The sequence below is a fragment of the Equus przewalskii genome, chromosome 29 (assembly GCF_037783145.1).
Source record: "Equus przewalskii isolate Varuska chromosome 29, EquPr2, whole genome shotgun sequence".
Classification (NCBI taxonomy): Eukaryota; Metazoa; Chordata; class Mammalia; order Perissodactyla; family Equidae; genus Equus; species Equus przewalskii.
In genome coordinates this window covers 39697341-39723434 of record NC_091859.1, presented here as the reverse complement: position 1 = coordinate 39723434, position 26094 = coordinate 39697341, and the positions used below count along the sequence as shown (strand labels likewise).

The 26094-nt window shown below is 59.3% G+C and overlaps 1 protein-coding gene across 1 annotated transcript; it reads left to right on the top strand.

The window, feature by feature from the left end:
• The first annotated feature begins 881 nt into the window (after positions 1-881).
• Positions 882-25610, top strand: CYB5R3 (cytochrome b5 reductase 3). The gene is made up of 9 exons (XM_070599682.1): positions 882-1027; positions 8409-8540; positions 11750-11822; positions 12192-12298; positions 14537-14666; positions 15161-15244; positions 15465-15550; positions 20242-20341; positions 24432-25610. The coding sequence occupies exons 1-9, from the start codon at positions 1007-1009 to the stop codon at positions 24602-24604; spliced, it is 906 nt and encodes a 301-aa protein (XP_070455783.1). The 5' UTR covers positions 882-1006; the 3' UTR covers positions 24605-25610.
• Positions 25611-26094: the final 484 nt, after the last annotated feature.

The window sequence follows — 26094 nt, the reverse complement described above, 5'->3', positions numbered from 1 at the left end:
AAAGATTTCTTGGACTCTCAAGGTCTGGTAGTAGAGCTCCTTTACTCAGAGACTAGCATGGAGGAGCATGGGGACAGGGCCCGTGGGCAGTGAAGAGCTGCAAACACGGGTTGAGAGTAGGGCTAAATTTATAAGGCATAGGTATGTGAGTTATTTCTTTACAAGACAAAAGAAAGATCACGTAAAAAAGTCATTAAAATGGTATCAGTGCAGGTGGGGTCTGGGTTATTGGGTGGTCCTATAACTTTGGATATGAATCAGGTCGGCTCAGGTCAGGGCGTCCTATGCTTCCCGGAGGACGATGCAGATCGGTCTGTGGGGCAGGACGCCTTGGGCTTCTCTCCCCGGGGCAGCCTTGATCCTCATCAGGAAGACCAGGGGGGGCGGCCTGGAGAGGGGGTCACGGCAGGCTCTGAAGAGGGGACGTTTGACCTGATACCCAAACACTAAGCAAGGGCTGGCCCTCAGGCAGCTGGGGACAGTATTCCAGAGACAGGGAAGGACATGTTCAAAGGCCTGGAGATGGGACCAAGCTGAGCAGTTTCAGGAACAAGAAGACCTTGTGGGGGCGCAGCAACGAGCTCAACAAAGCGATTTGAGGTCAGGCCAGGCGCGGCTGCAGCGAAGTTTCCGGATTTTATTTTACATCCCATGGCGGAAGGGCGCTCTCTTCTTCCCTTTATGGTGGTAAACGAGGCCCAGAAGGGGCCAGCATCCCACCGGAGGCCACAAAGAGGGCCGGAGTCCAGCCGCGGGCTCCTGGGGCGACACTGCCCGCGGGCCCCCACTCAGGGCGCACCTAGCGAGCGCCCAGGGTCACCTGCCAGGCGCGGGACTCCCCAGCTGCATTTCCCGGGCGGAAGCGGCTCGGCCTCCGCCCCGGCGCACGCCGACTGGCCGCTCGGGCCCCGCCCTCCTCCGGGTGACGTGCGGGGGGCGGGCCTGGGTGCGGCGGCGCCGGTGTCTCGGCGGCGGCGGCGGGGAGCGAGCGCAGCGCGGCGGCACCATGGGGGCTCAGCTGAGCACGGTAGGCGGCGGGGGCGCAGGGGACCCGGGCGCAGGGGAGCGCGGGGGGCGCGGGACCCGACCCCACCCCGCCCGCCGTCCCGCTCTCCGGGCCGGGCGTGCCCCGCGGGCGCCGGGATTCACGCCCTGGCCTCTGTCGCCGCGGCGCAGCCGTCCTGCCCAAGGGGCGTGCGGGAGGCGGCCGCCGGGGCGCACCGGCATGCGGCGCCCCGCCCCCGGGCCCGGCCGAGAGAGCGCAGGGGTGTGAGCGTGAGTGAGTGTGAGAGCGTGATCAGGAAAGCTTGTGTGTGACAGCGTGTGCGAGGGAGAGCGAGTGGATGTGACTTGTGTGTCCGAGCCAGTGTGAGTGAGTGAAATGTGCATGTGAGTGTGTGTGAATGCACATGAGGTTGTGAGAGTGCAAGGGTGTGTGACTGGATATGTGAAGTGTGAGTGTGCATGAGAGTATGAGTGAGTATGAGTGTGTTAGTGTGTATGTGTGTTGAGTGAGGATGTGAGACTGAGCGAGATTGTGTGGGAGTACCTGTGAGTGTGAGAATGTGGGAGTGTGTGCGTGTGTGGTGTCGTTCGATGGTGGGGTTTTCATGCCCCTTTGAGCCGGGCGGCACCCGGGGCCCTGTCAGTGCTGGCGTGTCCCAGCGCCAGGCTGCGGCTGTCCGGGGCCGCACTCTTAAGCTGACACCTTGCCAGGCAGCTGCCCTTCGCCCCATTTTGCAGGTGAAATGCAACTCAGACTTGGCCACAGTTCTGCAGCTGGCCGAGCCTGAACTTGTGGGGCTCCAGAATCCACTGTCATGTTGTCACTTTTGGGTCCTCCCCAGGGCCGCCCCCGCTCCCCCCTAGGCCCACCTCCTCCATCCAGTTTCTCAAAAGCCACAGGGTGGGGCTGGAGGCTTATGCTCCGCCTGGAGGCTGTAGCCAGAGGGCAGCCCCCAGCCCCAGCCCCCAGCCCCGACTCTGGTCCCCTGGTGCTGGCTGGGCGTGGGGAGGGCTGGCACTGGGAGGACTAGGCCCAGGGCCTCTTGCCTCCTCCTCACCTCCACCTCCACGTCCACCCCAGGCGCCCGGGACGTGCAGGGCACCTGCCTCCCCCCTCTGCCTCTGTGAGGCTCCTCCTCGGGACGAGGCCAAAGGCCCCAGGGCCTGGCTGTTTGTTCACGAACACGAACGTGTGGCCCAGCCCAGGACTCTGGGGGACGTTCTGACCAAGGGACAGCCTTGCCTGGGGTGAACCTGTGGGCATCCCCCCAGCCTTGGTGTAAAGTCACGACTGCCTTCCCAGCGATTGCCTTCCTCCTTCAGTGCTTGACCCCCTGACCCCCACCCCTGCACTGTTTTCCCACGCTGATTTTCCCACACTTCTTACCTTCTAGCCCCGTGGATTGGGTTTGTCACTGCGTCCCCAGCATGTGGCTGCTCCGTACGTGTTTGCTGAGCAGCCCGGGCCCTTGCGGCCCTCTGTGAGGGGCAGAGCCCTGTCTGGGAGGGGGGAGACCTTCACCAACTCCCTGGCCTCCACAGTCCAAGGGGTGGGCCGGGAATGCCCCTTTTCTGTGGGCCCTGCTGGGATCCCGCTGGGACCCCGTAACAGACCCAGCCGGGCCTCCTGGTGTAGGTGCTCCCTGCGGTCTGCGGGAGGCTGGCTTGCCTCCGGGCACAAGGATTCTTATCTGGGGCGTGCAGGCTCCAAGGGACGCCTCTTCCCACACTCCCTGGGGCCCACCAACAGCTTGGCGCTTGAGTCTGCCAGCCACCTGGAAGGAGCGTTGGGGGCTTGGCGGGCCGTTCTGGACTCTGGCTCCCGTGCCCTCAGCGCAGCTGTGAGTGGCTCTAGGCCCTGACAGGCTACCACCATCACAGGTAGAGTCCAGGGCTTTCCCACAACCCCTGGCAGCCCCGTGCCCAGTCCACGGCCTGGATCCCCAGCCCCTGGAAGCAGGGCCGTGTCTCCCCTGCAGAGGGCAGCTCTGCTGTCCACCTGCCCCTCCTCCCAGCTTCCCTTCCCCCACGGTTCCAAGCCAGGAGCCCCCCGTTGCAGAACTTCCTCCACTCCCTCCCACTTCCTCCCACTTCCGGAGAAGGGGACCAGGAGGGAGGTGGACGCTCAGATCCCAGTGGGACAGCTGGAGGGAGGGCGGCGAGCAGGTAAGCCTCAACACAGGCAGCTGTACCTGGGGGGCCAGGCCTGCCAGCTGGGGGGTCCTGGCAGGTCCCTCTGCCCCCCTGCACCTGACCTGGGCAGAGCCTGTGCCAGGTCCCAGTGGGGAGCTCCAGGGGGTGAGCAGCTGGGCAGGGTGCCCTGTGGGGAGGAGCAGGGCTCCCTAGCCCCTCGGCTGTGCTGGGAGAGCTGGGGCTTTCTGGAGACACCCTGGGACCCTGGAACCCGTCTCCGTCTCCTCCTGTGTTATCAGAGGCGAGGAGAGGCAGGGGGTGGGTTCCCTGGTGGCGCAGAGGACGGGCAGCAGATCAAGGCCTGGGAGACAGCTGTCCCCTAGACCCCCTGGGTGGCTGGGGTGAGGTCGTGTGTGTGTACACGAGCCGCACAGCTAAGGAGGAGCTGGGGCGAGGCCTTGGCCTCAGCCATCTGCCTCCTGTTTACTCGGTCCACTGCTTGCAGGTGTGGGAGTGGTGCTGTGGACTGGGAGGGCGAGCAGAGCCACCCCACCCCCAAGTCGTGGGAAGAGGGCATCCTCCTCCCGAGAGTCTGGGAAAGCCTCTGACTTTGTGCAGACGAAGCCTTCCTTCCCCCACTGCTCCTGGCCGTGTGTACACCCTTTGCTCTGCCTGGGTCTGTCTCCCCTCCTGGCTCGAGCTCCTCAGGGGCGGGGACCACTGGCCTGTGTCCCCCACACCCAGCATGGGCCCTGGCCCAGGTGCTCCCACTGGGGTTTGTGGCCTGAAGGACTGACTGACAGTGAGGGTCTACCCACAGCTGCTCCCCAGATAGCAATTTGTACATATACAAAGTCCCCCTCTGCTCTCTCCATGGCCAGATGGTGTCCACAGGTGCAGAGAGGCAGCATGGGACCATGGCTCAGTGCACAGACTCTATTCCTGGGTTCAAATCTTGGCCCTTGGGCCCGGTCTGTCACCCAAGCCTCGGTTTCCTCACCTGAAATGGGGGTGTAACAGCTCCTGGCTCCCAGGCTTGAGGATTACGGGAGATAATACGAGCAGAGAGGCTGTACCTTCTCTGCCTAGCCGTGTTGTTGGGAGGAGGGGCTGGAAGAAAGGCCACTGCATTTATCAGCTGCCCACGTGAGCAGCTCCTTCCAGCAGTGGCTCCACCCACCCCCTCCACACACCTCTGGGAGGCAGGGGTGCCCAGCAGGTGGGGAAACAGCCCAGAAGCCAGGTTGCTAGCCTGCCTCTGCCTGTGGCCTGTGCTCTGTGGAGGGCCATGGGTTAAGACGGACAGGATGAGCCAGGCCCCACCCTCACCCCGGGGGGATCTCGCCTCTTGCCCTGGTTCTTGAAACTTCCAGACAAAATAAAGAATCAGAGAGAGACTAGAGTCTGGGGGCTTGTTGTCCCCTCACTGATTTGTCCATAAGCATTTGTTGAGGGTCCCTGCTCTGAGTGCTGGGGATGCAGTAGTGGGGAGACACACGGGTCCCCTGCCCTCCTGTGGCTTCTGCTCCAGGGCCTGCCGTTTCTTGTTGGCCGTGACTAGGCGTGGGGAGCTGGCCCAGCCTTTGCAGCCCAGGGCTGGCATCCAGGGCCTGAAATGAGATCCAGGATGGGTGAAATGCCACATGGTGCCCAGAACTTGGCAGGTGCTGGTTACAGAGGCAGGAGGCCAGAGACCCCTGCTGTGTGGCCCTGGGCTGGGGGGCTGCACTGGGCTGGCTCCTGTGGGCCTTCTCTTCAGACCCATCGGTCACATACCGGGGGCCCAAGAGGCGAGGCCTTGGCTGCACCCGGCGGAGGCCCTGCCTGGAAGAGAGGCACATTGTTCTGAGCCCAACAAAGGACCTGTAACCACAGCCAGAGCGGGGGAACTGGAAGCCACTGGGCTGGTTTCAGGGGCAGAGGCCAGGCCTGGCATGGCATCTTGGTGCCTCTGCCCTTCTGTCACTTGGGTGTTGCATCTCCCGGGTGGTAGTATCCCCACGAGGGTGGGAGCAAAAGCTCCTGCGTGGGCGCACACATTCCCCGGGCTATAGACCCTCTGTGACCCAGCCCTCTCCATCTCATCTCACGTTCCAGCTCCTCTGGGAGGTGGTGGACAGTGACTCTCACCTTCCTTCTATAGATGAGAACATCTAGGCTCAGAGAGGCCTCAGATCTCAGCCAGAGGGCCCTCCTCAGTTTGATAGAGAGTGGGACGTCCTGGCAGGGCTTCCAGGAAGAGGAGAGCAGCAGGGCTGGGCGTTGAGAGGTGAGGGTCATCTCACCCAGCCCTGAATAGGGCAGGGGCACCTTCCAGGTCTGTGTTCTGCAGAATACATTACCTCAAGAGGCCCACAAAGGAAGCACAAAGGGCCCTGTACAAGCAAGGAACTTGGCTCTGAGCTTCCTGGCAGCCAAGGCAAAAAGGGGAACTTGTAGGGTTGTGATAAGAAGAACATCCGTGGTCGTCTGCTGAGAGAACTAAAGTCAAGGGAAGTATGGTAGGCAGGGTAGTAGACAAGCTTCTTGAGAACCAGTTTTTGAGAACCAATGTTCTGTGTGAACTTTTCATTCTCAACCTTGCTATTTGAACCACCAGTGTGGGCTCCTCCTCCTCACTTTATTTTGAAATAATTTCAAACTTACAATGAAGTTGCAAGAATGTGTAAAGAGCTCTTGTATACTCTTCACCCAGATGGACCAAATGTCAACATTTACTATATTTCTTTATTATTTGTGTTTGTATATTAAAAAAATTTTTTTCAACTATTTGAGAGTAAGTTACACATACGATGCCCTTTGGCCCCTAAGTACTTAAGTGTCTGTCTCCTAAGAACAACAACGTTCTTTGCCCAACTGCAGGACAACGAGCAGATCCGGAAAGGGGTGGTGATAAACGCCGTTGGCTAGCCCACAGCCCTGAGTTGGTGTTTCCCCACTTGTCTCGGTATCGTCCTTTATAGCTGGTTTTTTCCTGGCCCAGGGTCTGATCCACAACCACACGCTGCATTCACTTGCTCTGTCTCTGTGGCCTGTGTGTTAGTGTCCTAGAGCTGCGTAAAAATTACCATTAACTCGGTGGCGTAAAACAGCGGAGTTGATTCTCTCATGGGTCAGGGGGCCGGAAGTCTGGGTCAAGGTGTGGGCAGGTGGCGCTCTCTTGACGTCTAGGGGACGGTCCTCCCTGGCTCTTCCCGCTTCTGGTGGCTGACGGCAGTCCTCGGCCTCCTTGGCTTGTGGCCACACCGCTGCAGCCTCTGCCTCTGTCTCCGCATGGCGGTCGCCTCTGTCCCCTCTCCTCTCTTGTAAGGCCTCTTGTGGGATTTGGGGCCCACCTGGGTAATCCAGGATGATCTTGTCTCAAGATCCTTGGTGTAAGTATGTCTGCAAAGACCCTTTTCCAAGTCAGGCCACATTCCCAGGACCTGCGTGGACATGTCTTGAGGGGCCCCCATTCAGCCCACCAGAGTCTCCTTTGTTCTGGGCCAGTTTGTGACCTTCCGTTGTTTCTGGTGGCGTTGACACTTTGGGGTTGTCGTGGCTGTGTTCCTCGAGAATGGCCCTCCGTCTTTCCTCGTGGCTAGAGGCAGGTCGTGTGCTCCTGAAGAAGCCCCCGGGCAGCGCAGCCCTTCTGGCATCGCGTCGGGAGTGCGCAGTGTCGGGGGGCCCCTCTCCTGTGCTGCTCACAGGTTGGGGTGGGGGTCTGCGGGGTCTCCACTGTAGGCTTATGCCGAGCCGTCTTGAGGCCATTCCTGTTTTCTTCCCGGTCTCACGTGTGGTCCAGATAGTGGAGGCTGCCCGGGCCTGACTTCCGCATGGCCACGGGGTAGCTGCCGAGTGTCAGGTGCCCTGTGGGGTTGGGGCTGCTGGGGCCCAGCCTGGGTTAGGCGCTCTCATGGCCTTTGTCCGTCTTCATGCCCCAGGGCGTGTGGCTTACGGTCCCCATTTCACAGCTGGGAAACAGCTCAGAGAGGCTGAGGGTTTTGCCCAGGGACAGAAACAGCTAGAAAGGGCAGAAGGCTGGTGGTCGTTCTTTGCAAGGGCGTCCTCTCCGGGGGCACCCTAAGCAAGGAGCTCTGGCCATGGGATTCGGGTCTTCTCTGTTTTTAAAAAGTCCAGACCACCTCTTAGGGTCTTTGTGAGGCTGAGATGTGGGGGCAGGGGCTGGCAAGGAGGGTGTCTCAGGGCCACACAGGAGGCTGAGCATGGGCCTGAGGTTTGAGAGCATGACTGGGGAGGCAGGTGGACTCAGGTTCCAATCACAGCTCCCCACCTGCTGGCTGTGTGACCACAGGTGAGTTGCTTCACCTCTCTGAGCTGTTGCCTCTTCTATAAAGTGGTGGTGATGGCAGTGCCTACCTCATAGGGCTGTTGAGGGGTTAACACTTGTGCAGGGCTCAGCTTCGGGAGACCTTGCCGATCACCTGGTCTAGTTCAGTTCAGAGAGGGGAAGGGACTTGCCCAGGGTCACACAGCCAGCAAGGAGCAGAGCTTCCCAGTGCCCAGCTCAGTGCCTTAGCTGCCTGTCATGCCTAGAGGCAGAACCTCAGGGCTCAGGGGTTTGTTTGTCTAAATAGAGCTAACACTTGACATCACTTAATAGAGCCTTGGAGATTGACTAAAGGAAGGAAGGCAGGGAGCACAGATACACAGTGCTCAAGATTAAACATCATTATTCATGACATTTACTCTGAGTTTCCTGGCAGCCAAAGTGAAAAGGGACATGTACTCAGTTATGTAGCTTTCTTTCTTTCTTTCTTTCTTTTTTTTTGAGGAAGATTGACCCTTAGCTAACATCTGCCGCCAATCCTCCTCTTTTTGCTAAGGAAGATTGGCCCTGTGAGCTAACATCTGTGCCAAGCTTCCTCTATTTTATATGTGGGATGCCTACCACAGCATGGCTTGATAAGCAACATGTGGGTCCATGCCCAGGATCCAAACTGGTGAACCCCCGGCCGCCAAAGCACAGCGCACAAACCCAACTCCTATGCCACTGGGCCAGCCCCTTCTTTGTCCCTGTTCCTCAGGGGAAATGGAGCTTTTCCAACAACTCAGTCATGTAGTGATGGGTTTCATGAGTCTCATTTTTGTAGCTTCTCCCAGCCAGTGCCAAAATGGGGTTCCCAGGATGAGGACGGTGGGGAGAGAGCCTTTTCGGCAGAGGGGACAACCTGGAGGTGTGAACCAACTGGTGTGTTTGGGGGAAGGGCAGGCGGCAGGCCCCTCGCTGTGCGTGTGCTGACCTCGTGCGTCTGTCCCTGTCATTTCAGTTGGGCCACGTGGTCCTCTCCCCGGTCTGGTTCCTCTACAGTCTGCTCATGAAGCTGTTCCAGCGCTCCAGGCCGGCCATCACCCTCGAGAACCCGGACATCAAGTACCCGCTGCGGCTCATTGACAAGGAGGTGAGTGCTGGGGCCTCGTGGGGTCACAGAGGTGGCCCCCAGAGGCACACCTTTCCCCTTGCCAGCCTGGCACCTACTATGTGGTCAGGGCGGGGTTTCCCTCTGAAGTAGGTCCTATCATCTGCCCATTTTGCAGATGGGGAAAGCGAGGTGATACCTCTTTCTAAGGCTCCCAGTAAGTGGCAGAGGGATTGGAACCCAGATCTCTGACCACAGAGCCCGTTCTCTGAACCACACTCACTAGCCCACAGGAGGTCGGGGGGGGGCACGTCTCTGGACTTTAGGGTCCAATGCCCATTTAGCAGATGGGAAAACAGAGGGCAAGAGAGGAGTTAGGGGCATTTGAGGTCACATGTGACTTAGGAGTGGAACCAGGACTCAGGCCCAGACCTCCTGGTGGTCCCCAGTGCCATCCCTGAAGATAAGGGACCCCCTACCCCAACCCCAGGTCATCTACTCTGGGCCTGGCGTTTATAGGGCCCGCACGTCCTCTGCATCTGTGCAGTTGCCCGTGGGGCTCCGGCTGCCCCGGCCCAGAGACTCGCTCCTGCCCCCTTGCTTGGCACTTGTCCTTTTCAGACCTCTGATCCTGATTTTAACCCGTCCTCTCCCTCCTCTGACCTCCGGTACTCTCCCTCTTCACAGCCCCTCCCTGTGCTATTTCTGGCCACTCGCGGCTGCCTCTGGAGGGGTGTGACAGGGAAAACTGAGTCATGGAGCAGAGCAAGTCGCCTGCCCGAGTCCCCACCCGGGCTCCACGCGAGTCTCGAGTCTCCCCGGCTCAGAGCCAGGGCTTCCTGCAACTGGTGGGATGTGTGTCTGTAATTGTACCAGGAGTTCATAGAAAAGTCAAAAACTGGACTGAGGCCAAAAAAGAAATCACCACTTCCCAGAGGAGACCACGCTTAATCCTTTCAATATGATTTATACCCAATTTTCTTTTCCTGTAATGAGATCATAATGTTTTGCATCCTTTTCCTTTTTAAAAGTTCTTTTTCTCTGTTGTTATTGGTATTTAATTCCAGCAGTAATGTGTGATTTATCTGTGCCCACTATAAAAATTCTGTCTGTGAAGCGTGAATGTTCCCTCCCATCCCCCTGTGTGGAGGGTCCCTCACCCCGTCAGCGTGAGCCCTTTCTGGGTGTCCCATTCGTGTTTACATGACGTGTGAGGTTCAGGGGTCTATAGCTTCTCTTTCTTGATAACCGGATTTTTTTACCCGGCCACACAACATGGACAGCTCTTCATGTCTAACCCAAAGCTGCATCGTTATTTTTATTTATTTATTTATATATATATATTTTTTTTTTTTGAGGAAGATTAGCCCTGAGCTAACTGCTGCCAATCCTATTCTTTTTGCTGAGGAAGATTGGCCCTGAGCTAACATCCGTACCCATCTTCCTCCACTTTCTATGGTAGGGATGCCTACCACAGCATGGCTTGCCAAGTGGTGCCCTGTCCGTACCCGGGATCCAAACCAGTGAACCCCGGGCTGCTGAAGCGGAACGTGCGAACTTAACCGCTGTACCACCGGGCCGGCCCCCCAAAGCTGCTGCATTATTTTTGATGACTGTCTAGTATTTCAGCATAGGCATGTCCCACAGTGGACCCTCCAGGCCCCTTGGAGCATGTGGCAAATGTGCTAGCAGTTAAATCTTTGCCCCCCTGCCCTTGAGCCCAGTGGTGGCTTTGTGGGGTCAGCAGGTGGGCCTGCTTTTTGGTACTTCCGCTGTGCTCCACCACTGGCACAGGGAGGGGCCCCTGCCACCTGCCCTCCATCTCTGAACTAGACTGGACCAGGTGGTCCGCAGGGTCTGCCTGAAGTTCTGAGCGTCTCCGACTCAGATTGTCACAGCCAGCAGCCTCCTGGATGCTGGCTCCACGTGGGCCCCGCACAGGTGTGACCCCAGGCCATCCGCTGGGCGCTGCTGGGACTTATCTGGCACAGTACTTATGAGTGTCTTTCCTTCATTTCTGTTCTTCCTCCAAAAATTGTCCAGGCTGTGGGTTTCTGACCTTGAGCCCCAGACCCGTCCATAATCCTGGAATCCACTCCCAGGAGGCCTTGGGGCTCTGTGTGCCCAGAATGCAAAGGCTTCCAGAGGAGGCAGCTGCCGTCCTGGGCTGTTGGGACAGGCCTGCTGGCCACCAGCAAGCCCTGTGTCCTGAGTAGTGGCTGGGCGCCGTCTTTCCGGAGATCCAGGCCACCTGCCTCTGCTCTCACACTTCGGCGACGTTCACAGTGATGCCCGGTCCCGTTGGAGAAGTCTGTTATCCCTCCTCCAAGTGATAACGCTGTCCAGCAGTGAAGCTTGCAGGCCCTCCTGTGCTGTGCACAGTGCCTGCCTTCTGAAGGCCCCTCCATACCCCCACCGGCTGCACCTAGGTGCAGGGGAGACCCCAGAGGGGCCTGCTGGGGCCAGGTCAGGAGTCAGGGCACTGGGTTCGGCTCCCAGCTCTGACCACAGCTCGCTGCCCAACACCGGCCTTCCCTGACCTCAGTTTAAGATGCCTCGTGGGGATTTGGGGGCCTAAGTCTTGGCTCCTTCCTTAGCCCACCCTGGCTCTTAACCAGCCGCTGCTCCACCCGGGAGGGGAAACGGCCCCACCCTCCCACCCATTGACCACGTCAGGGTGCCCACTCCATACAGGCTAGAGGCCTGGCTTTGGGCTCTCGGCCACGGCCAGGCCCAGGACGTCTCAGCGGTGGAGGCTGCCACGCCTCACGCCTCGTGCAGCCCAGCCAGAGTCACAGTGCCCTGCTTCTCAGGCCTTTCAGTGTAGTGACTTCTAGAGCCCTGCTCTGGAGTCCCAGGCCTGGGCACATGGGGCCTCATCCCAGCTCTGCCCCTAGCCTGCCAGCCCAGTCCCCAAGTGTCCACCCAAGGCTGCTGGTCAAGCTGATGGCAGTGGTGGATCCCTCCCTCCCACTTCTGAAATTTTCTGTGCTGTCTGGCATCTTTCCTTTGGGATCCTGAGTTCACTCCCCATTCTGACCACATTGCTCTGTGGCCCTGGGTAGGTCACTGGCCCTCTCTGGGCCAGCAAGAGCAGAGGCACACCTAGCGTGTGCAGGTTTTACATCCACACGTGGAGTCAGCGTCACTTTTCTCTACGACACTCCGGGGCACTGGGGACGGGTGGGGACTCTGAGGTCTGGTGGCCCCTCTGCCCTGGGTGCCCTCTGACAGCTCGGGCCTGATTGCAGATTGTCAGCCATGACACCCGGCGGTTCCGCTTTGCCCTGCCGTCGCCCCAGCACATCCTGGGCCTCCCCGTTGGTGAGTGTGACCCTGACCCAGCCCAAATGGAGCTAGGGGCTAGCTCAGAGAGGCGGGGCCTTTGTGCTTCAACTAGGGAGAGCAGGGAAGGCTTCAAGGAGGAGGTGGCAGCCACTCTGGGCCTTTGAGGGTAAGTGTCAGAATGAGAAGGGAAGCGTCCTGCTGTCCTGGGCAGTGGCACCAGCATGACCAAGGATTGAAGGCAGGAAGCTGGGATGGGATGGGAGTCCCTGTCGGGGACGGGGGTGCGGTGGGAGCTGAGGCCAGGCCAGGCTTTGAGTGCTGGCGGGGCACAGGGCAGAGGGTTGACAGGACCCCGTGGACCCTGCAGAGATAGCCCGTGGCCCAGTCACCCCTCGCCTCCTGCAGGCCAGCACATCTACCTCTCGGCTCGAATCGATGGAAACCTGGTCATTCGGCCCTACACGCCCGTCTCCAGCGATGATGACAAGGGCTTCGTGGACCTGGTCATCAAGGTGAGGCCTCGGGGGCAGGGGTGACCACGTCACAGCCCAGTCCCCGTGGGCCCACGTACCCCACAGCCTGGTCTCTGAAGGTCCCGTGCTCCCTTGTGCCTGGTCTCTGAGTGAATAGCAAATCGCAGTCTACCAGCAAAAGCCCAGTGTCGGGGCCTCGGCAGAGGGCAGGGCCTGGGGTTCGGGCTGAGGGCGGGTCCCCTGCAGAAGAGGAGCTGGGAGGCCAACTGGCTCGTGCAGGGCTCACTCCCGCTCCGACCGGCATGGCCCAGGAAGCTGGGCGCCCACACCATGGCCTGGGGCAGCCCGCGCCACTCCATTGAGCTGCAGGGTCTCTGTGACCCTATGCGTCCTTTTCTGAGCTGGTTTCCCTGAGAAACATCCCCAGGCCCAGAGGGCGAGCAGTGTGAGGAGCTCCAGGGGTGTTGTCTGGGGAGCGGGGGCGAGGGGCCTCCTGGGATCCGTTATGGTTGGGGGTGGGTGCATACCATGGACAAGATGCAGCCCTTAGAAGCAACAGACCAGAGAGACACAGCACAGCCAGCAAGGATCTTAGAAAACATCATGCTGAGCGGATGGAGAAATGACAACTGCAGCCCGGGACACTTTTATGAAAATTAGACACACAGGCTTCACAGCAGCCATCCACATTCTCTGATTACATGTCCAACACGTGTGCACCAGCCCTGACCCTGGGCCTGGGGTGTTGGAGACCGTCCCCAGGCAAGGCCCAAACCCCCACGGCCACCCTGGCTCTGTGCCCCTGGGGACCAGGCTTACAGTCCTAACTCCACTGCTTGGGCCCCCAGGGCCCCCTCTCTGGGCCCTTCTTTGGGGGAGGGAAAGAGGCAGAGACCCCCACTGAAGCTCATAGGGTCCTGGGGCAGGTGCTGGGTCTGTGAGGGCAGGAAGGGAGCTGGGCCTGTTGGTCGCTTCTTAGCTTGGTGTCATTTAGGCCCCATGCTGGGTGCCCAGGCCAGGCCTCGGGAGCCTGTCTTTGGCTGGAGAGTGGATAGTGAACGCATGTCGCACAAAGGTCAGTGCCTGCTCCAGGGTACTGAGCACCTGGAACTGGCACCAGCGCTGGGCAGGGGTGCGGTGACAAGAGCTGCTCCCCTGAGCAGGCTGTGGTGAGGTGAGAGCCGGCAGCTGAGGAACCATTGGCCAGCTGGAGAGGAGGGGAAGGCCCTTCCAGGTGCAGAGGCCCTTAGGTCAGAAGGAGCCTTGAAGACTGAGGCGGCCGAGGGGCCCTGGCTCTAGGGGATGGGGCTCGAGGGGACGAGGGGTGGGAGAGGTCGGGGGCCAGGCAGGGCCCTGGAGGACCCATAAGGTGGCGGCTTTGTCCAGAAGCAAAGGGCAGGTGGTGAGAGTTGAGCCCCTGTTCTTGCTGAACTCGCTCCAGCCAGATCTGGAGGAGGTGGGTGGGGATTCAAGGAGAGAATAAAAAACTCACGATGACCAGGCCCCTCCTGGCTTGGAGACCTCGCTGCCCCCCATTGGCTCTGGATAAAGGTCAGAGTCCTGGCCTGGGGCATGGTGTGCTCTGCCCGCCTCTCCCTCTCCCCGCTTCCCCCTTACACACAGGCACCTCCCCTGTGCTGTAGCCACAATGAGCTCCCCGCTTGCCCCCCCACCGACCCTGCCCCCGGCCGCCTGGCCTTCGCACACTCCGTCCCTCCCAGCACCTTCCCCCGTCTCTGCCCATCAATCTGCCTGCCCTTCGAGGCCCAGCACAGATGCCCCCAGTGCAGCCCTCCCAGCCCCGGGAGGCAGGGAGCTGCTCCCCCTCCGTCTGCCCGTCCCTTTGGAAGAGGCTTGCAGCACTTCCCTTTTTCCAAAGCTGGAATCCCAAAGGGCACAGGGAAGGGAGTTGTTCCAAGAGCAGCGTGTTTATGGCAGCACAAAATGGAAAGAATGGGACATCCACGGGAGGGGTGTGGCTGAACCAACTTCCGCAGCCTTTGCTGCGCTCACAGTGTTGGAGTCTCCCATTGGAGACGGTTCTTGGTGGAACATTAACACATCCAGCCCTTGGGTCCCTCGCGCACCAGGCTGACGCTTTGTGTTCCAAGGGGGTGTTCGGGGAGGGCAGACTCTTGGGGGGACGGGACACAGAAGTGTAAGTTTCCGTGGTGGATGGGGCACTCTGGAGAAGGAGGCGCTTCCTTCCCGCGGTGGCCCAGAGCCTACCCGTCGGCCCTGGAACCGGTGGCTGAGGACCGTGGGTGTGTCTTGCAGGTTTACTTCAAAGACACCCATCCTAAGTTTCCCGCTGGAGGGAAGATGTCCCAGTACCTGGAAAACATGAAGATCGGAGACACCATTGAGTTCCGGGGCCCGAACGGGCTGCTGGTCTACCAGGGCAAAGGTGATTCGGGTTGGAATCCCTTGGGGACGCAGCAGGCGTTGGGGGGCGCTGGCTGCAGGTCCCGACTCCACTGCTGTCTGGATGGGGCCTCCTTTGGGTGAGCCACTTCCTCTCTGGGGCCTCAGTTTCCCCAGCTGTCTAGGGGATAAGGTGGCCAGCGTAGAGGCTGCAGACTGGCTCCCCTTGGGGGCCAGATCTGGCCCACAGACCAGCTTTGTTTGGCTGAAAACACATAAGCCAAAGGGTGGAGCTGGCACGCCTCCTGCTCTCCAGCCTCTCTGCTGCCCCCCACGCCTCACCCTGGTGTTCCCCTCGGTGTTTGAGTTGGTCCTGGTATCGCCACCTTCCCATCCTCTCCCTCACCCCAACTGGCAGAGGTTGTCTGGTGGCCGCCAGCCTCTCAGACCCCTGAAGCAGGGGCAGTTTCTCCAGCCCGTCGGACCCCAAGCAGGGCCCGTTTGAGAGCTGGGCCTCCCCCCTTCTCCTCTCCCCAGGAAAGTTTGCCATCCGTCCAGACAAGAAGTCCAGCCCCGTCATCAAGACGGTGAAGTGTGTCGGCATGATCGCAGGAGGAACGGGTATGTGGACTCCGCAGCCCCTCGCTGGGTCCCCAGCGGGCAGATGTCACGGGTCAGCGTCAGGGCGTGGGACGGGGCGTGGATTACCAGTGACTGTGAGCTCCCCGAGGTCTGCAGCCCAGGCCAGCTGTCCTGGCGCCTCTCCTCCCGGGCGCCTGCCTGGCGCCGGGCCTGTGTGTGCCGCGGGTGCTCAGTCCGCGTGTTGGCCACTGTTTTGCAGGCATCACCCCGATGCTGCAGGTGATCCGCGCCATCATGAAGGACCCGGACGACCACACCGTGTGCCACCTGCTGTTTGCCAACCAGGTCAGTGGGCATGCCGGTTCCTGCTGAGAGGGGCCGCAGGGCCTGGCACAGCTCTGCTCGAGGGTCCGTGTGGCTCTCTGGAGATGCTTGGGACGGCCGAAATGCGAGGCTGCTCTGAGCCGTGCGTGGGCAGCCTTCGCAGCCACGGGCGTGAGTCGGCCTTTCGGTCCAGAGCCCGGAGCGTCCAACCTGATGCCGTGGGGCGGGGAGGGCAAGGCCTGGAGCACCCCCACCCTGAGATTTGCTCCCCTGGCTGCTGCCTCAGAACCTCGGAGTGCCCTTCCCCACAAGCAGCTTCTGGCACCCACCAGTGCAGTGGGAAGAACGCTGGCCTGGGCCAGCCTGGGGACACAGGGGCCACTCCTGTGGATGAGCTGTTGAGAGATGTCTGAGCTCGGGGCGTTAGGGCAGGGGTGGGCCTGGTCTCCCTGATGCGGATTGCATGGCCTCCTCCCCATCCCTGCTGCCTGCCTGCCCTGGCCTGCTGTGTTCCCTTGGACAAGTCACTTTTCCTCTCTGGGCTTTGCTCCCTCACTGTGGAATGAGCTGATGAAGCAAGGTCATCAGATGGGTCTTTCCAGGCTCAGTGTTTCCTGGCTCAATATGTGGTCTTGTAAAGTGACGCCCCTTTGGGAGGAAGCCAAGATGAGACACCCACCCCTCCCAACAGTGTGGGGGCCACACCCGGGCCCCCTGCGCCTCAGATGTGCTGTAGGTCAGCTTGCCCTGGGGCCACCTGGCTGAGGCTGTGCACCTTCCGTCCTTGAGGAGACTGAGTCCGGAGGGGGAGGGGCTCGCCTGAGGTCCTTGGAGGAGCGTCCTCAGCTCCCGCACAGCTGCCAAAATCTGCCCTGAGGACACCGAGGTGGCCTCGACCAGGCCCCGGGGTGGGTGGGAAGAGCCGGACGTTCCAGCTGGCTGTGGGCCGGGCGGGCTGGTGGTGCTGGCTGGGTCTCTGGAGCCCGGCGGCCCTCTGTCGCCATCACAGGGCATCTTTGTGCCCATCAGCCCGTTCCCCGGGGGGTGGACTCACCCTGCATTGCGGCTCTGAACACGGAGGCCCAGGGAGACCGGGACCTCGTTGTGTCACAAGCGGCGGTGGAACCAGAACACGTGTTATGAAAAATAACTATATTTTAGAAAACGTTGTTTTATTTTACATTTTTGCGAACCTTTGTGATGTTAGCATGATAGAAGCAGCCAGCTTCCGTCTCCGTGTCTGCGTTCGGTCGGTGCAGATCCCACGTCACGGAGCCTCTGGAGGTTCGGCCACGCACCCGTGGGGAGCAAGAGTGAAAAATGCAAATACAGTCTCAGTGTCACGTGACCATCGTTTTGACCCCCACGGGCCCTCTGAAGGTCTCGGGGACCCCGGGGGTCTGCAGGCCACTCTGAGAACTGCTGCTTTGCTCCAGTCAGGTCATGGCCCCTCCCTCCTTCCCTCCAGTGACTTCGGTGCCTGTCTTTGATGGGGGACCACCCCCCTGGGGCTGCAGCCCCTCCATTTCCTCATCTGCCACGTGGGGTGATGGGGTCCCTGCCTCTCGGATGGTTGTGAGGATTCAGACATGAGACACACCTCGGCCTTGGAGGGGGGCCTTAACATTTCAGAGACATGCCTTCTTCCTGGAGAGACCCGCGTGGAGCCGGGAACGGGCAGGGCTGAGGGTGGGCGACCGAGTCGGGGAAGCCCCCAGCCTCCGCCTAAAGGATGCTAGGCTTTCCAGGAGGGTGCGAGAGAGGCTGGACCAACAGTGAGACGTGCCTGGTGCTTGGACGGGGGACTCCACGCTCTAAAGGTGCTGGTTCTTTCTAAAGTAGGACTCAGATTCCCAGTGGGCTATTTTTCCCCCTTTGATAGGACAAAATGATGCAAAATGGTCTGGGAGACAAAGTATACATGCACAGCCAAGAAAGTTTTGAAAAAGAAGAGTAACAAGGATCAGCACACTGGCTGTTAAGACTAAAAAGTGTCAGGGATGAAAACGATGTGGTTCTAGAGGCACACCCGAGACCTGGGCTTACTAGACTTACTGCACTTCTGGGTAACACAATGCAAAGTCTAGACTGTGCTGGAACATTCTAGAACATGTGGCTGTTTCATTGAAATTAAGATTAAGTAAAATTTAAAATTCACTTCCCCAGTCTCACTAGCCACACTTCAGGGGTTCCATAGCCACGTGCGGCCAGTGGTTATTGTGTTGGGTAACACTGGAACATTCCTGTCACTGCAGAAAGTTCTGGCGAACAGCGCTGGCCTAGAAACAGACCCAAGGATATGTGAGACTTTGCCTGTGATGCAGGTGACATCTCAAACCTCAGGAGAGAGGTGAAAAGGAGGTTTGGGTTAGTTTCTAGGCATTTGGGAAAAACTGAATAGATCCCTACTTTATTTTATAGTGAAATGAAGTTTGGGTTAAAGATGTGCATGTCAAAAAATGAAGCTTTGAAAGTACTGGGTGAGCATTTTTGTTGGAAGTGTTGTTGAATGAATGCATGAGGACAGTCAGTCTGATCAAGGCACCACGGGAGCCAGCCCGCAGAGGAAAAGTCTGATGGCGTCATCTGCTTAAAAATGCCACGCTCCTCTGGAAGGACAAACACTGTAAATGAGGCAGAAGGATAAATAACTGGGGGGAAAGCGTACAGTGTGTCACCAATAAAAAATATCTTTAATATAAAAAATTTTTACAAACTAAGAAGAGAAGATACATTTGGAGCCAGTGACAAACTTGTTTTCTATTAATAATAAAAAATACATCCCACAACTAGAAGGACGTGCAACTAAGATATACAACTGTGTACAGGGGGGGTTTGGGGAGATAAAACAGAAAGAAAAAAATTTAAAAAATAAATAAAGCATGAGATTTACTCTCCTTCAGTCTAACTGCCAAAGATTAAACTGTCATTACCGAGTGCTGGCAGGCGGGTGGGAAGGTGGACCCTCTGGGGCGTGCTGCTGGCGTGCAAATTGGTGTGAGCTGTCTAGGGAATAAACTGGCTGCGTGTGTCAACACGTTGACCATGTGGAATTTTCTACTGCGAATTCCACTTCCTTAAATTTATCCTTAGGAATTGGGCGGGCAGGGAGGGTGGTCAGAGGTGTTGTTTATGAAGGAGGATGTTCTGTTGGAAACAAATGTCATCCAGCTGGGGACAGGTGGTCCCTTTGTCCAGCGCAAGCTGGGCAGCTAGTAAGGAAAGTGTTGGCACTTGGAGGCTGCTGTGTTCTTACCTGAAAAAAGCAGGTGGCAAGGTGGCATGCGTGGTCTGATCTTATTTTATTAAAAAAAAGGAAAAGTATACCTTGTTATTAGGGAAAGGAATCTGAAAGATACGCAGTGAAATCTTAATGGCCTTCTCTCTGAAGAGCTCCAGGTGATTCTTGTTTTCTTCCGTGTTTTCTGGGTTTTTCCCCAGAGCTCTTCCAACCTGAGCCCTCCCTGTCCTCACCCCATCGGGGCAGGAGGGCCCTGGGCCCCGCCTTGGAAATGGGAAACCCTGTCGACACCCCTCTCTGGGACGGGGCGGTGGCCTGTGCTTCCCGCCTGGAGGGGAGCACCGAGGAGCCGGGCCTGGGTCCAGTGAGGATGGGGACACAGCACGGGCTGTCTCTGTCCCTCCTGTTCTCAGCATGGCGCCCACTGTGCCGTGGGGACTTGGGGAATATTAATCGCTGTGGCTTTGAACTGCCCGTCCTCTCCCGCCCGCCCTACGGCTGCGACTCGGCCCCTGGCCGTCCCCCTTGCCGAGGGTGCTGAGGCGCTGCTGGCTGTGTGGGGTGGGCGCCACTCCCGCACTAGGGAGCAGAGAGGGCGCATCTCCGCTTGCCTGCTGCCCTGCCCCGGCTAAGGGGCTCAGAGAGGTACGTGAGCTGGTGACCTCTTCTGGTTGCCAGAGCTCCTTTGCCCCCAGTTTCATAACAGTCCCACGAGGTCAGTCACGCTGCCCACTGGCCCGAGGAACCCTGTCTGTGGGTGACCTGCAAACACATAGGGCAAAGGCCTGTGGTCAGAGATGGAAAGAGGGGGCGTGTTGGGAGCAGATCACTGATGCCCCCTGGGGAGTCTAGGAAAGCTTCCTGGAGGAAGTGACACCGGGCTGAGCCCTACAGGACCATGTGGGGCTGGCCAGGTGAAGACGTGGGGTGGAGAGTGGGGGGCTGTGAGCCATGCAGAGGGGTGAGTGTGGGCACGGCTGCGTGAGGGGCAGGTGTGATCCGGGGGGAAGTGTCTGTATTTCCTGATTGATGGAAGTACAGCCTGAGACGCCGGAATGTGAAAAGACTTGTCCGAGGGATGAGGGTGGAGAACCGTGGTGCTTTTTACTGAACTATTCGTTATTCCAAGTTCCCCAGCCACCCCTGGGGACGCTTATTAATGTTCGGTGTACTTCCTTCCGTCTTTCTCTTCTGTTCTGCCGTCGAGCGCCCTGTCTTCATTTTGTTTTCTGGTTCGTCCGCTGTTGTCGTATTGCGCGTGTCAGCATCCATTTGCTAGCTCCGTCTGTGGTGACCCTCTTCGGCGGCGGCTTTGATCCGCTCCTCAGGCAGGAGGAGGACGGAGGGCGGGAGCACGGCTTTCCTGGAAGCTCGGCTAGGCGGGTGGCCCACGGGTGGGTGGGATGATGAGTGTCTCCAAGGGCAGTCCCTGCCGCCATCCCCCTGACAGCTTGGCCCTGTCCCCCCCCAGACCGAGAAGGACATCCTGCTGCGGCCTGAGCTGGAGGAGCTGAGGAACGAGCATTCTGCACGCTTCAAGCTCTGGTACACGGTGGACAAAGCCCCTGAAGGTGAGAGAGGGACGCCCAGGCCGGCCGGGCTTGGGGGGCACCAGCCCACAGCTCCCCTGTGCTCACGTGGTCTCCTTGGGTGCTCACTGTGGCCCTGTGATGGGGGTGAGAGGGAGGAAGGAGGGATCAGAGAGGGGAAGTAAGTGCCCCACGTCACACAACTGGAAAGTGCCAGAGCTGGGGCCAGAACCCATAGGGCCCGAGGCCATCCCCCAGCTGCACTGCCCTCCACGGGACAAAGCAGGCGGCCTTCTCCCCTTGGGCTGGGGCTCCCTCTGGGGCAGCTTTCCAGGGCCAGTGCTGGGGGTGGGCTGGTTGTTCCCACTTTGTAGTTTGTAGCCTGAAGGGCAGCTGTTTTCTCTCTGGTCATCAGCCCGGGGGGGAGGGGGCTGACATATGATTACCCTCCTTCTGCCTGTCCAGGTGTTTAAGCAGTTTGCCAGAGTCTCGTAGGAGGCAGTGAGTGAGGCTGCTCCCAAACGTGAAACAGGGTTGCCCTCTGGGAGCTAAACTCTACTTCAGTCTCCTGCCTTGGGTAGATGTAGACACAAGAAATATCTGAATTTCTTCTTCACTGTGAGAAAAGCAGCAGCTCAGGCTTCTTGGTAGATAATAGGAGTGTGTTTGGCTTCCAGGTCGGGAGAACAGACTATAGGGAGGGGTGGGGACTGTGGTGAATTGGAGGGCAGCTACCCCATCCAGAGGGCGCAGCCCCCTCACGGCTGCAGGCAGTCCTGCTATGCAGGATACAGCCCTGTGTGGCCAGGCCTTTCCGCTTCTCAGGGGAAGCTGAGGACCTGCATTTCCGTGGGAAATTTCTAAATATTAGAAACCAGACATTTTTGAAGCACCCCTCTGGGTGCATCCTGCTCTGCTTCCTGCTCCTCACAGAGCCCCGCAGTCCCCGGGGGACTCGGCCATGTGGTTCCCCCAGAAATGAGAGATGGGCTCTGGGGGTGCCCGTCTCATGGGCTGGGTCATCTGGGCCCACCCCTGAGCGGCCAGGTCCTGGGCCACCTGGGCCGACAGCCAGGCCAGGGCCTGGGCGGATTCAGGGACCTGACAGCTGTGTCCCGAGGCCTGTTCGGGACTGGCTGTCCTGGACCAGCCCATCTGAGCGAGGCAGGTCCCCTCCTGGCCGGCCCCTCCACCCTGTGTGCTCTGAAGCCCACCCGGCCCCTGAGTGGATAGTCTGCCGAGGGGAGGATGAATAGGACGTGGGTCTGGTGGTAAATTGTAGGGCAGAGGAGCAGGTGGTTAGTGAGGCCTGGGAAGCACAAAGTAGATCAGGAAGGGGGTCAGAGTGGAGGCCAGGCGCGGCTTCGGGGGGTCAGCTGCTGTTTTCCTTCTGGTAAAAGAACATTTGTTTTGCACCCATGTCTCAATCACAGGGGGCACGAGAGGTGGGTTGGCTCTCTTCTGGGTCCAGTTTCTAATCGTGTGGCGGGGTGGGCGCCTTAGCCACGGCCGGACCCTCCTGGGGACCTCCTGGCCTGGCAGGAGCCCCTGCCCCGTTGCCAGGAAGGCCCCCTGCCCGCAGTGGGTGGGGGGGGGTGATGCTGACCCCTCATGGTGGCAACACAAGACCAAAGGCTGCCTCCTAGGGACTGCTTTAACAAGAACAGTTAGCGGCCAGGGAGCGGTCTGCTGGGGTAATCTCCCAGCATTTGACACTTACATTTATTATTACCCTGCCCCACCAGTCAATAGTTGAGGTGTTGTTATACCGTCAGGTATAAGCTGACATGCTAGATGCTGAGAAAGAAAATGGGTCAGGCCCCACGGCTGTTGTGGAGCTAAGCGAAGGAACAGGGGCGGGGCCGGCTCACGTGGCCAATGCAGCTGACTGTGTTTCCCCAACAAAGTCGCCTTCAGTGCACGTAGAAAGCAAAATATACTGTCGAAGAAAATCCTTGTAAAATTGAGATGTCTTGTATACCTGCACACTTTATACACTGGCACGTACAGTTTAGTCCCATGTTACTTTTTACGAAATTCTTTCAGCTCTATTGTTCGGCTATAAAAATGTTATCTGTCTGTCTGTGCCCTGCCTTGTTCCAAAAGGGATTCTAGGCAGCTTACAGAGACTCAAAGGGTGAGTCAGAGTGGTACAAATGGAAAATGAGAGTGAAACAAAAACAAGGGCAGGGCCATAAAATGCAATCAGGAGTGAGGTTTGTACAAAAACATGGACTGTGCCACGGATGGGCCATGCCTATCTCTCTGAGCTTCCCAGCAGCCAAAGTGAAAAGGGAGATGTGGTCAGTTTCTTAGCTCAGGGTCCATGAGGTAAAGATACCTCATTGCTCAGCATGGCAGACTCCTCCTGGTCCTGAGATGGGCTGGGACCCTCTTGGCCCCTCCCATGGGACCTCCTATAGAGTGGACATGGCGTGATGCAGTGAGCGTTAGCCATCTAGACGAGGTCCCTCGGTGACCTCCTCCTGACCTTGGCCTCCACAGCTGCGTTTCTATTGGTGTTAAGGGCTTAGCGGGCTCTTTCAGACTGTGAAAAACAGAGACAAGCCAGATAATCGGCTGCCTAGGGCTGGAGGGACTCAGGGGACAGGAAACCGTCCCCCAGCCTGAGCCAGGCCTGGTGGAGCGCTGGGCATCTCTGAGAGAGCCCGCATCCCTCCGTCCCCACCTCTGCCACTTCCACCTGCTCCTCGCACTCCTGCCAGCCCTGCCCCCTGCCCCCGGACCTCCGCCTGCAGCCTCTCTGACCACCCTCTTCCCCGCTCCAGACCCAAGCTAGGGGATCTGCCTGGGTGGTCACCCCACCCATTGGCCAGAGCTCAGAGGCTGGTGGGGCCGGGCGCCCACAGTGGGAACAGGAGGTGGCCAGTGGTGGCTCCTCAGAGGGAGGGAGCACGGGGCAGGCGGCGGGCATCTGGCAGGTCCCTCTGTCTGTCCGCCCCTCTGGGGCTGAGTTCCCGCTGCGCTGCTCGGCACGGGGTCGTTAGAGAGGCCAGCGTGTGCCCTCAGTCCCCAGGTAGTGTTTGCCCCACGGAACATTAAAGAACCATGAGGGGACTCAGCTTCAGCCCAGGGTCCCCTCCTCGCTCACCCAGAGCTGGTCAGCTGGTTAGCAATACGTTCGAAAGAAGACAGGGAGGCCTTCTCTCACGTGGACCCTAACCCTGAGAGGCAGGCAGGCTGGTGAGTGGTGCCGGTTGCCCAGCAGATGGGAAGCCAGAGCTGGGGCCAGAGTGGGCGTCCATCTCCTTCCTCTCTTCTGCCCCCACGCAGCCCCCTGTCATCACAGCCCCTGTCTGACCCCTGCCAGCCCACGGTCCCCATTAACCCCCTTTGCGCCTGGGCTGGCTGGTCCCCTCTCCGAGCAGCCTCTCCTGGTGGGTCAGTCTCCGAGGGTCCCTGTGGACTAAAGCCTTCGCCAGCCTCCGGGTGCTGGACCTTCGCCATGCGTGTGAAGGTCATGCAGCCAAGAGGTGTGACCTCACTGTCTCCAGGCTCCTCGACTGCTTCTTTGGGACACGTCCCTTTGTTCATTACTTACTGAGCAACAGCTGTGGGCCGGGCTCTCTAGGCCCTGGGGACACACTGTGGACCAGACACAGCTTCTCACAGCCGACCCCCTGCTGGGGAGAGAGTTAAGAGCGTGGCTTCTGGAGGCACTGGCGGTAGGGAATGTCACCTGACCAGCTTGGGGCTGGGCACTGGCTTGGGGACCTCTCGGACCTGGAGTTCATATCCAGCTGTGTCCATTGCCCCATTGTGCGACCTTGGACAACTCAACTCTGGGTTCTCTGGGCCTCAGTTTCCACATCTGTAAAATGGGATCAGTAGCCCCTGGCCTGTCCGCCCTGTCTGAGGGCCACATGGAGGCCAAATGGAAGTGAAAGGCTTGGCAAGCTGTGAAGTGTGTTGGGGCGCCCTGAAGGGCTGGCGTTTGTGTTCTGGGCGAGTTGGGCTGGCAGGGGCCCCGGGGCGGGGCGGGGCTTTGCTTCGGTCACGCTCCTCGTTCTTCACTGTTTGTGGATGGAAGAGAGGAGCACAGGGGCCGGGCTGTTGGGCAGATGGGCGGTCATCGGTCACACGTGGGCTGCCCTGGTCTCCCGCCCCGCAGCCTGGGACTACAGCCAGGGCTTCGTGAACGAGGAGATGATCCGGGACCACCTTCCGCCCCCGGAGGACGAGCCGCTGGTGCTGATGTGTGGACCGCCACCCATGATCCAGTACGCCTGCCTGCCCAACCTGGAGCGCGTGGGCCACCCCAAGGATCGCTGCTTCACCTTCTGAGGGCCGGGCCCTGGCCGCGCGCTTGCCCGCCCCGCGTCCTCACCGGGCCCTGGCCTCACACCAGCCCCCCTGCCGCCACTGTTGTTTCATGTCACTGTCCCCCACGTCTCCTGCCGCGGCCCCGGGTTCAGCCTGGCCTGCCCGTGTGCCTGGGTGGTCACCCCGCTGGGCTGGCCCCCGAGGGGCTCCTTTGGGAGCAGGGTTCTGTTACAGATGGGCCACCGCCACTGGCCACCTTCAGGGCAGGTTCCTGTTTGCCCCTCACTGGTTCTTACTGGTGATGCCTGGCCCTGGCCCTGGCTCCGGCCCTCTTCCCCACCCCCACACTACTGGGCCGAGGAGGCCAGCACCACGCCCCACCTCCCTCTCCCAGAGCAGACCACACTCTGGAAGTAAACATGAAGGTACGGGCAGCCCAGAGCTGCGGGTGCCCAGGAGCCCCGGCCACCGCCTCGGGACCCTTGCCTGCCCCTCACGGCCAGGCCTCAGCACCTGACACTACATGACAGGTAACACCAAAAAGCCCTCTTGGCAGGGGCCGTGGGGGCGAGAGGCTGCCCCCACCCTGGGGCCCGGGCCGGCCCGGCCCGCAGGGAGCTTGGCTCTTCCTGGGGCTGGAGTGGGAGGAAGGGGCTGGCCAGGGGCCCCTCCAGCTGGCACCTGGGCCATCCCGAAACCTCAGCATTTCCCCCAGCACGCCCAGTGGGGCAGCCTCGGGAGTTGTGGGCTGTCAGCTCGGCAGCCTGACCCACCGCCTTGTGTCCCGGGCCGCAGTCCTGATGGCAGAGCTCAGACAACGTTTATTTGCTCCTCTGTCCCAAACGCCTGCTCCTGCTGCCCTCGCCCCCATCCGGGGAGATTCTGAGCAGAGCCTCTTGTCTGAGAGATGTTCTCAGCGGCCTCGACGTTGCCTTTAGACGACCGTGTGTCGGCCTCTTGCATATTGGCTTTTTTAGAGTCATTTATGAGCAGAAAAAACATTGAAGTAAAACTTTGCTAATATGAACCCTCTCCCGCTCCTTGAGCCTCTGTCACCCATGTCCTTGGGGGGTTGGCAGGGAGAGGGGACAGGATGGGGCTGCGCGAGGCCTGGCATTTATTTCTTATGGATATGTTTGTTGTAGAAAATTTGGAGAGGACAGAAAAGCATACACAGGAACAAAAAACACTGGACATCCAGAGGCATACACCTGTGACTGACGAAACCAGGTCGTCCAGTGTGTGGCGGCCGCTTTCCCCCTGGGGGCAGACGCTGGCCATAACTGATGGGCCATGATTTCTCATGTAGCAAATCCCCCATCATTGGACAGTTAGGCTGTTTCCAGTTTGTGGATTTTAGGAATAACAGCAGCCATCTTCCCCCACCTGTCAAATGATTTTCTTAGGATCGATTTGTGGAGACAGAGGGCTGGGCCAGGGGATACTGATGAGAAAGACACCAGACAAGTAACAGATGCTGGTAAATGCCAAGATGGAAATTAAAGATGAGT

Excerpts from the sequence above, each read along its gene's own strand:
- CYB5R3 (XM_070599682.1), top strand. The coding sequence starts at position 1,007 with ATGGGGGCTCAGCTGAGCACG. Across the intron at positions 14,667-15,160 it reads GCTGGTCTACCAGGGCAAAG|GAAAGTTTGCCATCCGTCCA; the intron begins GTGATTCGGGTT and ends TCCTCTCCCCAG. Across the intron at positions 15,551-20,241 it reads ACCTGCTGTTTGCCAACCAG|ACCGAGAAGGACATCCTGCT; the intron begins GTCAGTGGGCAT and ends GTCCCCCCCCAG.